Source organism: Salvelinus sp. IW2-2015, unplaced genomic scaffold (assembly GCF_002910315.2).
Source record: "Salvelinus sp. IW2-2015 unplaced genomic scaffold, ASM291031v2 Un_scaffold1942, whole genome shotgun sequence".
In the NCBI taxonomy this organism is placed as follows: domain Eukaryota; kingdom Metazoa; phylum Chordata; class Actinopteri; order Salmoniformes; family Salmonidae; genus Salvelinus; species Salvelinus sp. IW2-2015.
Window position 1 is genome coordinate 129,788 of NW_019943298.1, and position 16,999 is coordinate 146,786.

General features: G+C 40.8%; 1 protein-coding gene across 1 annotated transcript; it reads right to left on the minus strand.

Annotated features, from left to right (window-relative positions):
• Nucleotides 1-7,136: 7,136 nt before the first annotated feature.
• b3gnt7 (UDP-GlcNAc:betaGal beta-1,3-N-acetylglucosaminyltransferase 7) lies at nucleotides 7,137-15,639 on the minus strand. Its single transcript, XM_024139886.2, has 2 exons — nucleotides 15,417-15,639; nucleotides 7,137-9,729 (listed from the first exon to the last, which is right to left on the minus strand). Coding segments are annotated over exons 1-2 (1,254 nt in total). The 5' UTR covers nucleotides 15,419-15,639; the 3' UTR covers nucleotides 7,137-8,477.
• Nucleotides 15,640-16,999: the final 1,360 nt, after the last annotated feature.

A 16,999-nucleotide genomic window follows, 5' to 3' on the forward strand; every position in this document is an offset into this window, starting at 1 on the left:
CTGCAGAGATGGTTGTCCTTCTGGAAGGTTCTCCCATCTCCACAGGGGAACTCTAGAGCGCTGTCAGAGTGACCATCGGGTTCTTGGTCACCTCCCTGACCAAGGCACTTCTTCCCGATTGCTCAGTTTGGCTGGGCAGCCAGCTCTAGGAAGAGTTTTGYGGGCTCAAAACTTCTTCCATTTAAGAATGATGGAGGCCACTGTGTTCTTGGGGACCTTCAATGCTGCAGAAATGTTTTGGCACCCTGCCCCAGATCTGTGCCTCGACACAATCCTGTCTCTGAGCTCTACTCTACGGACAATTCTGTCGATCTCATGGCTTGGTTTTTACTATGATATGTAGTGTCAACTGTGGGACCTTTATATAGACAGGTGTGTGTCTTTACAAATCATGTCCAATCAATTKATTTTACCACAGGTGGACTCCAATCAAGTTGTAGAAARATGATTGGAGGATGACCAATGGAAACAGGATGCACTTGAGCTCATTTTCGAGTCTCATAGCAAAGGTTCTGAAAACTTATGTAAATAAATTACCTGAAAAATCTATAAAACAAATTTTCTTTGTCACAATGGGGTGTTGTGTGTGTGTAGAATAAGGRTGTAACGTAACAAAATGTGGAAAAAGGGGAAGGGGTCTGAATACTTTCCGAATGCACTGTAGATTCCTCTCTGATTGGCTCAACTACCCCTGACCTTACCTTCTGTTTCCCTCTTTCTGCTTGACTTATTAAAGACAAACACAACTTACAGTCATTCGGAGGTCTGCTATTTCAGTTTGTCGCTCCACAAACATCTAGCTGTCACTTCCTGTTATTAGTGTGATGTCTACTCTGGACGTGGAGAGATGCCCCTAGACAGGTCGGTAGCTGGAGTTGCTAGCTCTCTGTTGTCTTATCTGATTCCACAGTGTCTACAGGAAGAAATATTGTGGTATGTCGTTGCCAGACATATCTTAATTTGAATGTCATCTTTGTTTGGGTCMGAATTTCTGTACATGCAAATGTTATGTCACAGACTCTAGTGTGAGTAGTGTTCATGGCAGTATACTAAACATTCACTGGTTATCAACTCGTTGTCCTTTCAAGAGGAAGCTTTTAACTGTGACTAATGCCTGTAATATGACSCAGGTTATCACTCAACCAACTAGAGTGTATACCAGTAGTGTTTGGATCTGTGACATCCACTTGTATAGATCGTATCATCACTAATGCTGCAGTGCTTTGCTCCAAAGCAATATCACTTCCCATTGGCTGTAGTGACCATAACATTGTGGGAATAATAGAGGAAGCCAAAATGGCAAAAGGTTGGGCCTAAAGTAATTGATAAGAGATCATATAAAATGACAATTTTGTTGAAGATGTAAAACATGTGAAAACATGCACTATTGTAAGAGTGGCTCTTCCATGGATGTCATAAGGTGAATGCACCAATTTGTAAGTCGCTCTGTAAGAGCGTCTGCTAAATGACTTAAATGTAAATGTAAATGAACATGTACAGTACCGGTGAAACATGTACAGTACCGGTGAAAACATGTACAGTACCGGTGAAACTGTACGAGGTGAAAATGACAGTACCGGTAAGTAACCGGTGACATGTACAGTACCGGGTGAAATGTACAAGTACCGTGAAACATGTACAGTACCCGGTGAAACGTGTACAGTACGGTGAAACATGTACAGTACCGCGTGAAACGTTTTTTCTTCTTTTTTTCTTTTCTATTTGAGATTCTTCAAAGTAGCCACCCTTTGCCATGATGACAGCTTTGCACACTCTTGGCATGTGTAGTTGAATTATTCTGCCACTATTCACTGTCTTTTTGTTGTCATGGCCTTATTGTATATCACGGTGGCGTATGAAGGAATAGGTTATAGAGCAATTATCACAACATAGGCTGTAATGTGGATTTTTTTACCGTCTTGCTTGGCTTCCTCAGTGTAAAAACCTAGCAAAGCTGCAGCTGGCTCAAAACAGAGCAACATGCTTTTGCCTTTAACTGAACTTACAGAACTGACATCAACAACATACATACCAGTCTTTCCTGTTGAGGGGGACAAAGTTAACTGCTTCTCTTCTAGTTTCTATGATAAATATTACTGTGATGAACATTCCAGAATTGTCTGCATAATCAAATAACATTCGCTCAACATTACATACATACCCCACAGACATGTCCACCAGGTAGTCTCTTCAGACATTATACATACCCACAAGACATTCACCAGGTTCTTCAGGACATTCATAATTACTCACAAGACATGGTCACCAGGGGTCTCTTCAGACATTCATACATTACTCCACAAGACATGTCACCAGGGCTCTTCAGACATTCATACAATACCCCACAAACATGTCACAGGGTTCTCTTCATGACATTCATACATGACCTCACAAGACTTCACTCAGGTTCTTCAGACTTCATACATACCCCACAAGACTTACCAGGGGTCTCTTCAGACGGTTCATACATACCCCACAAGACATGTCACCAGGCTTTCTTTCAGAAATTCATACATACCCCACAAGACACACCAGGGTCTCTTCACATCTCAAGTCCAAAATGAAATTCACGCAATGCAAAGATTCTAACATGAGCCATGACACCTCCGTTCCATGATACTCCCAAACACCGTTACTATGGCCATAGACTAACACACCAGACAACCATTTACACTACAACAACACACCAAATTATTAATTACTCATTAGTTCGACTGGAATACACATAAATAATTCACACATTATTGATTTATGTGTTATTATTATATTTACTTAGAATGTCGAGTATGGTTAGCTAAGTACTTCTGTATTATGTTTTTGTTAATTGGTGTACCGTATTTCTCGTTTTTGCTTTTGAAGAAAGTAGTGTGCTGCATACAGATGACACTATGCCTAGTGTGATGCGGTACGCGTAAACTAAAACCAAGTAAAATCGTTGTGCAATGAAAGCTATTCTATCTTTGCTCATGTGATACAGTCAGTACAAATGTATGGCAATAGTTTCTAATAACCGTATGTAATGAACTGTACAGGACAGTCTGTAGACCGAGAATCGCGCGCAGCGGAGGAAGTCGGGAATTTGAGTGTTTTCTTCCATTTTCTTACAACCAGCATACCCAAAGGCTCCCACCTTCCCTTTGAATCGGGTAGAGCGCTGGTGTCGAAGTCCTCAGCCGTATCAATTCGCACGTGACCGAAGCTGACATCAATAGGGCTGACAACGAAACAACGAACCGCTCCTAACTACTACAGATCTGTATAAGGATGGGTCAAGCGTGAGATCCTGAGCAAGTCACTGTGAGTAGTAATCTGTTGCCAGAATAGAGATAGGCCAACGAGTATAGTATGCTTCAGTAAGTGGCAGTGTTCATAGCAAACGGTTATTCAACTGTAGCGCAGAAAAGAGAAGCAAAATCACAGAAATAGATGTTGTGGCAAGTGCTGCAGTTAAGGTACTGGGGCTACGAGATTTGACTTCAGAGAGTTACAGGGTCTGTGATGGTGTGTCTCAACACCCACCGGGAGCATGGTGCAGAGCAGATGGGTCAAATAGTAGTGGGTTTTTAATGAGTGTAGGGTTGTTGTAAAGTGTGTTTCTATTTGTATTATTTTTTTAGTTCTCGTTTTTATTTTTTATTTGTTTTTTCGACATTTGTATCCACAAGGAGTATAATGATTTTTATATTTTATTATAGTCCAGTTGGTCTATTCAACGATATAGATGCCCCTGCCATTAAACTACAGAAACTACAGAAGAAGAAGTGCAGAACTAACAGAAGAAGTACGAACTACAGAGAATTACAGAACTACAGAAAAGTACAGAACTACAGAGAAGAAGTACAGAAATACAGCAAGAAGAAGTGCTTTGTCAGAACAGAAACATACCATGAAGTCCAAGAACTGTCTGTAGATCTCCAAGATACAATTGTGATGAGGCCATACAGTTGAAGTAGAAGTTTACATACACCTAGCCAAATACATTAAACTCAGTTCTTACAATTCCTGACATTTAATCCTAGTAAAATTCCCTGTCTTAGGTCCATTGGGATCACCACTTTATTTCTTAAAGAATGTTGAACATCGCTCAGTAAAATAGTAGAGAGAAGATTTATTTCAGCTTTTATTTCTTCATAACATTCCATGGGTCAGACGTTTACATACACTCAATTAGTATTTGGTAGATTGCCTTTGTTAAATTGTTTACTTGGGTTCAAACATTTTGGGTAGCCTTCCACAACCTTCCACAATAAGTTGGTGTGAATTTTGGCCCATTCCTCCTGGCAGAGCTGGTTTAACTGAGTCGGGTTTGTAGGCCTCCTTGCTCGCACACGCTTTTTCAGTTCGTCCACAAATCTTATATTGGATTGAGTCAGGGCTTTGTGGTGGCCACTCCAATACCTGACTTGTTGCCCTTATGCCATTTTGCCACAACTTTGGAAGTATGCTGGGTCATTGTCCATTTGGAAGACCCATTTGCGACCAAGCTTAACTTCCTGACTGATGGCTTGAGATGTTGCTTTTAAACAGCTTGAACATCTTTCTTCATGATGCCATCTATTTTGTGAAGCGCACCAGTCCCTCCTGCCTGCAAAGCACCTCCACAACATGATGCTGCCACCCCTTTTGTCATTATGGCTAAACAGGTTCAATTTTTGTTCCTCAGACCAGAGGTATTTCTCCAAAAAGTACATCTTTGTCCCCATGTGCAGTTGCAAAACCGTCAGTCTGGCTTTTTTATGGCGGTTTTGGAGCAGTGGCTTCTTCCTTGCTGAGTGCCTTTTAGGTTATGTCGATATAGGACTCGTTTTTACTGTGGATATAGATACTTTTGTACCTGTTTCCTCAGCATCTTCACAAGGTCCTTTGCTGTGTTCTGGGATTGATTGCACTTTTTCGCACCAAGCATGTTCATCTCTAGGAAACAGAACGTGTCTCCTTCCTGAGCAGTATGATGGCTGCGTGTCCCATGTGTTTATACTTGCGTACTATTGTTTGTACAGATGAACGTGGTACTTTCAGGCATTTGGAAATTGCTCCCAAGGATGAACCAGACTTGTGGAGGTCTACAATTTTTGTCTGAGTTCTTGGCTGATTTCTTTTCATTTTCCCATGATGTCAAGCAAAGAGGCACTGAGTTTGAAGGTAGGCCTTGAAATACATCCACAGGTACACCCTCCAACTGACTCAGGCTAATTTACATCATTTATCAGAAGCTTCTAAAGCTATGACATAATTTTCTGGAATTTTCCAAGCTGTTTAAAGGCACAGTCAACTCAGTGTATGTAAACTTCTGACCCATTGGAATTGTGATACATTGAGTTATAAGTGAAATAATCTGTCTGTAAACAATTGTTGGAAAAATTAACTTGTGTCATGCACAAAGTATATGTCCTAATCGACTTGCCAAAAACATATAGGTTTGTTTAACAAGAAATTTGATGGAGTGGTTGAAAAACGAGTTTTAATGACTCCAACCTAAGTGTATGTAAACTTCCGACTTCAACTGTATATCTGGGGAAGGGTATAAAATAAGTTATAGGGTYTTGAWRGTTTCSAAGAGCACAGTGGTCTCCATCATTGGGAAGTTMAAAAAATATGGAACTAKCCAAAAAATACGGAWCTGGCCGTCCGACTAAACTGAGCAATCCGGGCAAAGAAGGYCCTTGGTCAGGGAAGTGACAAAGAACCCTATGACCACTCTGACYGAACTACAGAGTTCCTTCACTGAGATGGGAGAACCTGCCAGAAGAACAACAGTCTCTAAAACACTTCACCAATCTGGGCTTCATGGGAGAGTGGCCAGARGGAAATCACACCTGAGAAAAAGGCACATGACAGCATGCTTGGAGTTTGCAAAAAGGAACGTGAAAAACTCTGAGAGCATTAAGCAAAAATATTCTGTGGTCTGAACATTGAACCCAAGCATACAGCCAAAGCAACAATTGAATGGCTTCAGAACAAGAATGTGAAAGTCATTGAGTGGCCCAGCCAAAGCCCAGACTTGAATCCAACCGCTTGCTCAACCACACAAGTCCCAAGGAAACGTTCTCTGGTGGCCCTTTGTCTAGTTTTCCAGGACGTTGCCTAGGACCATGTCAGGAACTTTTTAGGACGTTCTCAGGACCTTTATTTTACTAGTCCTTAGGATGTCGCATGATCGTCTRAAGGGAGCGTTCTCTGAGGGACCTTTTTATAGTTCCCGGGGATGTTTATATGACGTTCTTGGGATGTTGTTGTCATGGTCCCATGAAGGTCCCCTGAAGGTTCTTGGGACGTGATGGTCCCAGGTGTCCCAAATAATTATAAGTAATAAAATGGTATAGGGGTTTTAAGGTAAGTGGTACACTGTTCAGAGAAAATCTTTAATCAATGACCAACATGATTACATTTGACATGATCACTTAGTACTGACTTTTCAATATGACCCCACCTGATYATTTGAACTTATTTCAGCCATTTGAGTTTGGGTTTTCAGTATAGTTGTTTACTGTAGGTGGGACACAATACTCTATTTTAATGTTACTCATGAATCACTATGATAAATATAATAGTTGATAGTATTGCTGTTATATGATATCCAGCGGGAGAACATAAACCATGGGAACACCAATCAGGACTGTATAAACTGCCTCTGAAACTAGTAAAAAAKCACTGATAAAAAAAACTCTCAGGAGATGGATGTTAATGTTCTGTTAAATTGATTTCTGATTCTGTCATATTCATATCATTTGTGACAAAAATGTAACATTTGATGTGAAACACTAATACAAATTATACTATAATACAAGTTACCTCAAGGCATAAATTAAGTAATGTATTTACATTGGTTTAAGTGATAAATCAGCCTTGAATGTATAAAGATATGTTTTGATATTAAAACATCAACAATGTTGAGGATAAAAGGATAACATTTGAGGTAAAAAAATAATCCCGTTGACCTATAACAAGTGAACAATGAAATAAAATGAACAATGAACATTTTGGTCATATTATCAACGTTAAGATCAAATATCATGTCTTTGTCATCTGAACTTGTTTGGATCGTTGGTCACAGCTTGTTGTCAATTAGCCAAAACTAAAAAAAAATGTAATTAATCTGGTACAATTTAAATAAATAAAATGATAAGACCCACATATGATTTTTTTGAAATTTATTTACAAACGTGATTTTTAACACTATATATATTTAGATTTTTTTTTTTTTACATTTATATACATCATCCACACATATTCACTGCCCTCTAAACATGAGGAACTATAATCTTTGCAAATGTTCATTAATTCCAATACCTTCCCTGCAATTAATTAAATATCAAACAACCTATTAAATGAACATATTGTGATATATGTATCAGCAGTAGTTAATTTGTTTCACAGTTTCAATGTAATTTTAACTTTATTTAACTAGGCAAGTCAGTTAATTAAGAACAAATTCTTATTTTACAATGACAGCCTACCCCGGCCAAAACCTCCCTTAACCCGGACGACACCGGGCCAATTGCGCGCCACCCTATGGGACTCCCGATCACAGCCGGTTGCAATACAGCCCGTGATCGAACCAGGGTCTGTAGTGACAACTCTAGCACTGAGACGCAGTGCCTTAGACCGCCGCGCRACTCGGGAACCTCTCGTAAACCCTCAACCCAATTCATATCAAGTATATCAGCACATTCAAATCCATTGACACATACAGTCCAAATTCTTTCTGAAAACTGAACACTCTTATTGAAGTGCAGTGACCCATAACAAAGGGTCTCTCTCTACGTTGGACTGCAGGGTCAGATGTAAAGAAAAAAAAAAAAGACATTATTTAATTGACTGTTAACATGGTAAAACATGCTTACAAGACATTTTGTCTTGACGAATATTATTCAAATGACTACCTATATGAGAAGAGAAATTTAAACTATATTGGTGAGGTAGAGACACTTTGTTTCTTCCTATTTTATAAGGTCCATGTTACTACAGTGTAGGTGAAGCCTGGTCCAAATGAACAAGGTGTTTACCTTTCAGTACACAGTCAAAGGGATGCATGACAACGTGGGGGCAGCTCGCTGTCCCCCTTTGCAGCAAGATAGTGCTGGTACCTCAAGCTCCTTGGTTTGGCATCTCTGCCTGCTGACATTGAGAGTCATTCAAAATGCCACCAGAATATTAAAAAAACATCACCAGATAATTTACTTCCACTGTGATGCAGTAGAGGCAAGTAGCCTAGCGGTTAAGAGCGTCGGGCCAGTAACCAAAAGGTTGCTGGTTTGACTCTCCGAGCCGACTAGGTGAAAAATCTGCCGATGTGAGCAAGGCATTTAACCCTAATTGCTCTGGATAAGAATGTCTGCTAAAATGTAATAAATCAAATATTGTCTGGGTCCTACTATGAACAAAGGAGAACTTGGATTGGATGTCAACATCTGCCTCCCGGCCTGCTCACACATCCTAACTCTTCTCCCCTCGCCTAGTTAAGTGTTCTCACCAGGCTATAAGATCTCCACTTTCTGCGAGCAGATGAGATTACTGTTCACCAGGTTCCACATGTGTATGAGCTCTGATGGTAGCAGCTTGTGGACCACGATCATGCTCTTAAAGAAACAAGGTTCTTGGTTGAGCTTGCTGTCCTTGTTCTTGACCAGACCAAATGTCTTAAAAGCATTGTGCTTGATGGGCGTGACCTGCAGCACCTCCAGACACATGCCCAGGAACACATCATCGATGGGGTACAGCTCCAGAGAGTCTGAGGCCCAGTAGAGCCTCCTGGCCAGGGGTGCGTCCATGAGGAACCCACCGCCTCCGGCGTATGGAGGGTAGTGGGTCTTGTTGTAAAGTGGTTGTGGGATGTAGTACTTGTTCTCCTTCCTGCGAATGGGCTTGGCCTTGAAGAGCACGTCACCAACGAAGAGGTTCTTGACCTGGGCGCTGGCCTCCAGGTACTCAAAGATGTTCTCCACACTGACGAAGACGTCGTCGTCGCCCTTGAAGACATAGCGCACGTCGGCACAGTAGGTGGAGAACCACTTAAGGAAGTGGGTCTCCTTGAGGGTCAGGTTGAAGAAGCTGTCCTGGAAGTCCCATTGGAGGATATCTCTGTAGATGTAGTCTTCGTACTCCAGGAGCTTCTGATGGTTGGCCTTCTCAGCCTCATTGGACGACGTCCCCAGCAAGAACACCGTCTTCACCTTCTTGCCGTCAACAACCTGCTCCTTGCCCCACGTCTTGCGGATCACCTCGCGGCGGTCGTGCTGCGTAGCGATGGACTTGATGACCATGAGCAGGTAGGTCTCCCCGGAGCACTTCTCCGGATGGTTGATGAGCATGGGGAAGAAGCGGCAGTGGCGGTACAGGAGGAACTGCTTAAAGTTCTCCTCCAAGCCCCTGAACCAGTCCTGGTTGGTGAAGTTGAGGTTGGCACTGCAGTTGGCACTGGACACGTCCCAGGTCCGGGAGCCAGCTCGCTCCTGGGTGATGCTGGGCTCCTCCGTGGTGCCAGTGGCGGTGGCTGTAGACTTGGCTTGTTTGGCCTTGCTAGCCTTCCAGAAGGTGTTGGTCCCTGGGTAGAGGCCCGTATTCTGCTGCTGGGCCCTGTTCTCCCCTCCCTCGGAGGGGGCCTCCATGCGACCCTGCCTCTCAATTTGGAAGGGAGCCCCTCTCTGGACCACCGTRAATGTCACCGCAGCCAGAAAGAACACGACACATATCCGCTTGTAAACCCTCCATTTATCCCTAGTGGTCATCCTGGAGAGAGACAGAGGGAAAGGTACTGTTAGTCAGATGAAGAGGGCATGAAAGTCATCTACCATTTCAAATGATCGACTAACTTTGATCATGAAAGCCTGTCATTCTGCATTCTGTACAAAAATCAGATGTCTGTGTGTTGAAACTATACTTTCAGTTCCTGTTGATACTATGTTCCAGACTTACTTCTGCTAGCACATGATACAGTGGTTCCTCCGTTAAAAGTTGCTCATACTACGGCACACCCTGCGTGCCGCTGCAGAATTCTGTGGCACGTCATTTAATTCTCAGCCATTTCTTCTGTTACTGTAAGTCATTGCTAGTTTGACCACGAGGGGATCTTTGAGAAGCATTTGATAGTATTCCGTATTGGCATTACCAGAGAATTTAAAACCTTTTTTGTAATAACATAGTATATGGGATTGATTTTTAAGAAATTTGGCTTAATTAATTTGATTAATATTATGGTGTTTCCATTCAGAGAAAAATGGTCAGTTTGTAAATTCAGACCGTTTTGCTCTCGGAGCGCACACTGMACGTTCGGGCCGAGGAGTAGGGTTGATTTGAGCGTTCTGGCCTTACAACGGCAGTCAAGCACCCAAGCTAACGTTGGCTAGCTACTTCCAGACACAAATGAGACCACTTTGACCATTTTACTCGCCCTAACAGAGCTGGTAAGGCAGTTMTTGTGTTAACCAGAGCGTTGGTGACTGTAAATGTGCAGCTGGAKACAATTTAATTACGRTTTTRRCCKRGAAGTTTACTGACACCGGCCATACTCAACGGGTGTTGAGCGCTCGTAAAGTAATTATTCTGCGTTCTGGTACACTCGGATTTCAGAGCACTCTCGTCTGTTTAGATAATAGGCTGGACACATGACATTTTTAACAACGTTCTTTTCTGATAAAAAAAATGGTTCATTGCATCCGCCGTGGAGCCCAGTTTCATAATATGACCATATTTCCCAGCTGCTTGCCGTCGTTTTGAAGTAATCGCGAAAAAACAGGCCTTATTTTAGGGCATTTTTCACCCAGCCAGCTCCTATTAGTTCTATTGAGCACCGTGGCACCAACTCGCCTTCCGAACGTTCTATTCCCAGTTTATTGTTCAACGTCACAATGCCTGSTTTGCTAACCTGTTCACGTTGTTTTATAGTTAAAATGTAAACAACAAAATGTAAACAACAAAAATAATATTGGAACTCTGCGGTCTTCCCATTGTTTCTTATGGGGGAAATATAGGCATGTCTGTCTATTTCGCCAAATATCTCGCAACGTGTATATTTAGATTTTTTTTCAAGTCGGGTGTAACCGGTGTGAAATGGCTTGCTAATTAGTGGGGTGCGCGCTAATAGCATTTCAATCGGTGACGTCACTCGCTCTGAGACCTTGAAGTAGTTGTTCCCCTTTCTCTRCGACACAAAGGAAGTCAAAGCGGACACCTASYAAGATGYCATCTCAGGTAAGCAGCACTGGGCTGTATTGACGTATCCTAAAAATAACATCTGCTGCTTTAGATTGAACGYTCATATCTCAGTTATTGTTTTCATATCAATAAAAAATTATCTGCTTTCTTTACTTTCAGAGAACGAGCTGACCAAGGGGTCGAAAATGTAGATATTGCTGCCAGATGTTCACTGTCCGAGGAACAGGCCGTGGAAGCTTTATTGCTGGCAAAAGTGTCCATAACCAGAGGTAATTAAACTGTTCTGTGTTCTTTTTCTCCATCTCTGCCTGTCTTGTTGTACATGGAACCCGTCTCACTTGCATTAATTAACAAACCCTTAAGATGTCAGCTTCTAATTTTCAGATTTACACCACATAAACACAACCATTTTCACTGGACTATCTGTTMCTGCCAAGTCATGATTTCCCTGGGGGTTGGTTAGCCTTGCCATAACCAAGTAGTGAGACACATAGCCCTCTATATTTAAATGTTTCAGGTACACTCCGATAGGTGTCTGCGTCACATACAGTATCTTCTATTGACATTAACTTCTATTGTTTGTCCTCATGTGTCTGTTTTTCAGCATGAAGTATTCTGTAGCCACATAGTGTGGACACCAGGTGAGACCACACACACACAATAACAGTGTCTCTTCTTCACTTCATCCCTCTCCCCCTAGGTTATATCAGCTGTTTTGGTGAACCCCTCCCSCYTCTGAACTGGCTGACACAGAGGGCACAGCATGATCATAGTTGAGATGTCACTTGGTCGGGTAAACAGGAAGTATTATTAAAGAGATGCTTTACATTCAAATACAGACAGAGATGTAGTAGTCCCAGAGTTAATGATCCAAGGTCAGTTTTGCATTTCACCTCCTGATTTAACATGACTGACCGTGTTAGAATAAAAAAACACAAGGCTTAATCATGCTCTCTCTCTAMCCACCTGTCTCTCGTCTGCAGGTATGTTTTGATGTGAGAGAGGAAGCCAGTCCCGTCATCGCCACCTCACCCGCTCTTAAGATAACCTTCGGGCCAACTGGGGGCCCAAGGCTGGTTAGGAGACACCYCAAATGTGATGAKCTGAGAGAATATTAGGGTAYCACTGTAATTCATGAATRARATGCTGTCTGKCMCTGTTCTTACCTCTTTCCCTTTCTGTCTTCTACACCTCTCTCCCCACCTCGTCTTTCTTCCTCGTTTTATAATGCACACCATATGTGCATTGAAGTACAAATTGAACTTGTATTTATAATATTACAATTATCATAATTATAATGCATTTATGTATTTATAACACCTGGATAATGAACTTCTTTCAATAAAGCGTTTCACCTTCTCCACTGGTTGAAATMAAGTGTCTCATTGAAATARTKTCCTGTGTCCTCAGATTAATGCAGATGAAGGGAGTTAGATATGCATAGGTTTTTTCTGTTTATATGAATTACAAATCAGCCTTTACTTAAATCATGTTTCTAATCTATTGCATAGTTACAATGTGTAATCATTGATGTCCCAGGAGCAGTAAACACTGTTGAAGTGTATAATTGTAATARATACATGCAGACACAGCATCATTCAAATAATGGTGTTTGATATGACTGAAAAAAGAATGTCTCAGAGATTCATACCTGAACCGCACCTTTATTTGCCAAGGAAGAGTKCATMATCAGTGAATATARTCAATGTACAGGCTACAATGTGGGAATCTCATGCGTGGTAATAACTACAGTACATGTGTATATAGGACTTGCATCCTTGGCACAATAAAGTTATTATATTCTACTCTATCCATTAGCTTCATTAATGCRATTCAGACTTGAAGTTGATACAACAACTATGAAAGCTGGGGTTCATASATTGGTATGAATATTAGTTGAGAACCTAACGTTTTACGTGGCGTCATTARGTCATGTATRTATGTTATATGGGTATGCACGTCAGCTTTGACATCGGTTTTGCACATCGGCGTTAAACTAGATATCGGTCGATTCCGATATGCTCACTGATATATCATGCATCCCTAATTCAGACCCTTTACTCAGTACTTTGTTGAAGCACCTTTGGCAGCGATTACAGCTGTGAGTCTTCTTGGGTATGACGCTACAAGCTTGGCACACCTGTATTTGGGGAGTTCCTCCCATTCTTCTCTGCAGATCCTCCCAAGCGACGCTTGGATGGGGAGCGTCGTTGCACAGCTATTTTCAGGTGTCTGCAGAGATGTTAGATCGGGTTCAAGTCCAGGCTCTGGCTGGGCCATTCAGGACATTCAGAGACTTCTCAAAGCCACTCCTGCTTTGCCTTGGCTGTGTGCTTKGGGTCGTTGTCCTGTTGGAAGGTGAACCTTCACCCCAGTCTGAGGTCCTGAGCGCTCTGGAGCAGGTTTTCATCAAGGATCTCTCTGTACTTTGCTCCGTTCATCTTTCTRTCGAACCTGACTAGTCTCCCAGTCCCTGCCGCTGAAAAACATCCCTACAGAAAAAACTGTTTTTGCTTTGTCATTATGGGGTATTGTGTGTAGYTTGATGAGGAAATGTTTTTATTTAATACATTTTAGAATAATYCTGTAACGTAACAAAATGTGGAAAAAGAGGTCTGAATACTTTCCGAATGCACTGTAATTATAAATATGGCATCAAAATGTTGAAAATCAGATTTTTCCCAAGCTGATCACTGTCTGCAGCTGGCTCTGYTCGTAGTGTAATAAGACAGGCAGGGAGAGTGAGCTCTTCCGTGGTGGTTGGCGAACCCTCAGCCTACTGGCCTGTAGCCATGCGTGGAATCGTCTGTGCCACAAAAGCGCGCTGAAGTGGCAAAGTCGATATCCACATTTATAAACACAGGGTGGTGTTATTTGTGGTCGTAAACATTATCTTGAGTTACTTCTATGAGGGGGAGGGTGTTCAATTTATTTTACCCCCCCCCCGCACTGTTTCCAACATGTAATTTTGTCATTTGGGTGACCTTTCCYTTTAACTTTAAAGTTGCAAATTTGCATCTCCACCATCAAGGGGGGGGGGGGGGGACTGTTTTGCCTGGGATTTGGGCATAACAGTAACACCACTGTTACTGTTGTCACTGATATTGTGATACAGTAACACTGATGTTGTCTCTTTCTGTTCTGAGCAAGATGTTCTCTTTAAAGACAGCATGTAACTTCTTATAATGCTTTGTTTAAATAATGATACAATGGATAAAACGTATACAATTGTGTTTGTTGGATAGTTTTTTTTCATACTCTGATAGGTCTACTGTGTGTCATTGTGTTTGTAGATAGGCTATCATTTAAWTGTATCTCTGTAATTTCTGCTAACCCATTATCATTTGATCTCTGTAACTTCTGTTAACTCATTATCATTTAATCTCTGTAATTTCCCGGTAACCCATTTGATTTCTGTAACTTCTGGTAACTAATTGTCATTTGTGAATGCCTAGRCCTTATGTTGAAAGATTGAGTAAGAACAAACTATGCCAATTCTACACGGTGATAAAGTCAAGGTCTTTCCTCTCTAGGGTGGCAGGTAGCCTAGCGATTAAAAGCGTTGGGCCAAAAGGGCATGGTTCGAGTCCCCGAGCCGACTAGGTAAAAAATCTGTCGATGTGTCCTTGAGCAAGGCACTTTACCCTAATTGTAACTCGCTCTGGCTAAGAGCGTCTACTAAATGTAACGTCATCATACACTGCAGTTGGAACTAGTTCGAGACATTCCCAGTCAGACGCACTGAAATCTTTGCACGGAGTAGCCTGTGAAAACTTTTCCAAAACACAGTTAGAAAGTAGACTAATCCCTAAAACAGTTTTATTTCAGGTTGTTAGATCGTTTTTAGTCACTTTAGTGGTCTACTATGATGTGTGATGACAACTGTCAAGGCTGTCATCAAAAACCTAATGAGAGTCGATTCTCCCTATATGAGGGCTAATACACTTCAATAMAAAATATGCCTATTACGCGTTAATAAATAGACGTAACCATAGAAGAAAATAATGCTGAAACTTGCTATTATAGTTATAGGGCGGCGATGTATAGTATTTATTTGTCTCAATAAGGCATTACCGTTGGCCTTATTACAAAATTGCAAAGGTGAAGAACACACGCATATATTCTTCATAATTATTTCCATAACCTCATAATAAACAAGAAGAACAATAATYATACTATTAAATAGCCTGCTTCTTCTACTCAAGGACAACGCACAGTATTACACAGTCGGTAGGCTATTATTTAAAAAATATTATACTTACATTTTTTTTCTCCGAATGGTGATTCCAAGTGCAAGTAAAGTCACTGAATATCACCTTACTGTGCCTTAAAAGGGATGGCTTGCTTGCGTACGGTCCTTTCAAATGGATGCCAAGAAATAGTCCATTCTCTTTTCGAAGTGAACAAAGAAACCAGAACGTTACTTTGCCTCTGGTCGCGTATTTCTCTGAAGCGTGCGTTGGGATCAATGCCATCAAGTGGTCACCCTCGACAGCTCTGCATCTTTAAAAGCATGACCGAGGCTTTATGCAAATAGTGACAGGATGCATGCATGATAGATAGAGTAGTCCTTCCGCCCATCCCTAAAATATGCCAACAATCTCTCTACTCATATTATAGCAATGGATTCATCAGTTGTGTTCACAAGAGTTGTCTTGATTTCATGTTTTTATTTCATCACATCTCCATCAACAAATAAGACCTACAAGGCAAATGTTTTTTTTTTTTTTCCTCAGATTTGGCAAAACTGTCTCCAGATGTAACTTAATTGACACAGATGTGATCTGCGGCTGTAGCAAAAATATTATTACCATGTTGCATTTATTATATTATATATATATATATTTTTAAATAATCAATATAATAACAATGGAATACTAACAATAAWATTATCAATACTAATATTCATAATAAATAATAATTTAAGCATAGCTGTATAATTATGATAATAAATGTTGTTACGATTGTTGCTACATGATAACAGTAATTATGTTATTGTATAGTATTATATCCATATAGTATAATACTAATATTATTGTCCTTGTTTTTAATGATTACTTATTATTATGATGATGTTCATAATGATATGAATAATCTTGTTGATATGATTAATATTACTTTTGTTATTTATTATATTTTAATTAGTATGTATATTATTATTAATATTACTATTATTCATTGTTTTCTATTGTAAAACATTTGTAGTTACTTTGCCTCGTGGAACAATGAATGTGTAGGTGGAAGTTTTGTTGTAGATAGGTGTGTCTGTGCCTCATTTGAATTGTGAGTTGAGGGCGTCACATCGACCTTTGGATAATAGCACACTTAACCTTGTCAAAAGCAATAACGTGAAAGTCACTGCTCTAACAGGATACAAACAGGTACGCTACCTGGATTGAGAAAGGGTATCTGACGTCAACAATGTGTTTCTGGAGGTAATGAGCTGTCCTCAAGCAAATGATATTAATCTGTTCCTAACGTGTGCACGCCTATAGGTCTATGGTGCACACAGGCGTAGTGTGCTCAGAGATGTCTCTTATTTGTTCAAAGATGCATCATCCAGGCGTATTGTGGTCAGTCAATGCTGGTCTGTGAGATATACATTTCTATCGCTTAGCAACGGCATGTTAAGTGATTTTAAAAGAATGGTCAACAGCGTTGTGTTTATATAGCCGGGTATTTCGACACATGCCGTTTAGGGCTTGGTGTTGGATCAAAAGCACTCCCTTTGTCTCTTTCAGAATACTTGGAAACCGATTTCTCTCCACAATCATTATTATTTTTTTTTTAATAGCTGACAGCGAACTCAATCAGTTGCTAGTGATTTTCCTGATAGCACTTTCAA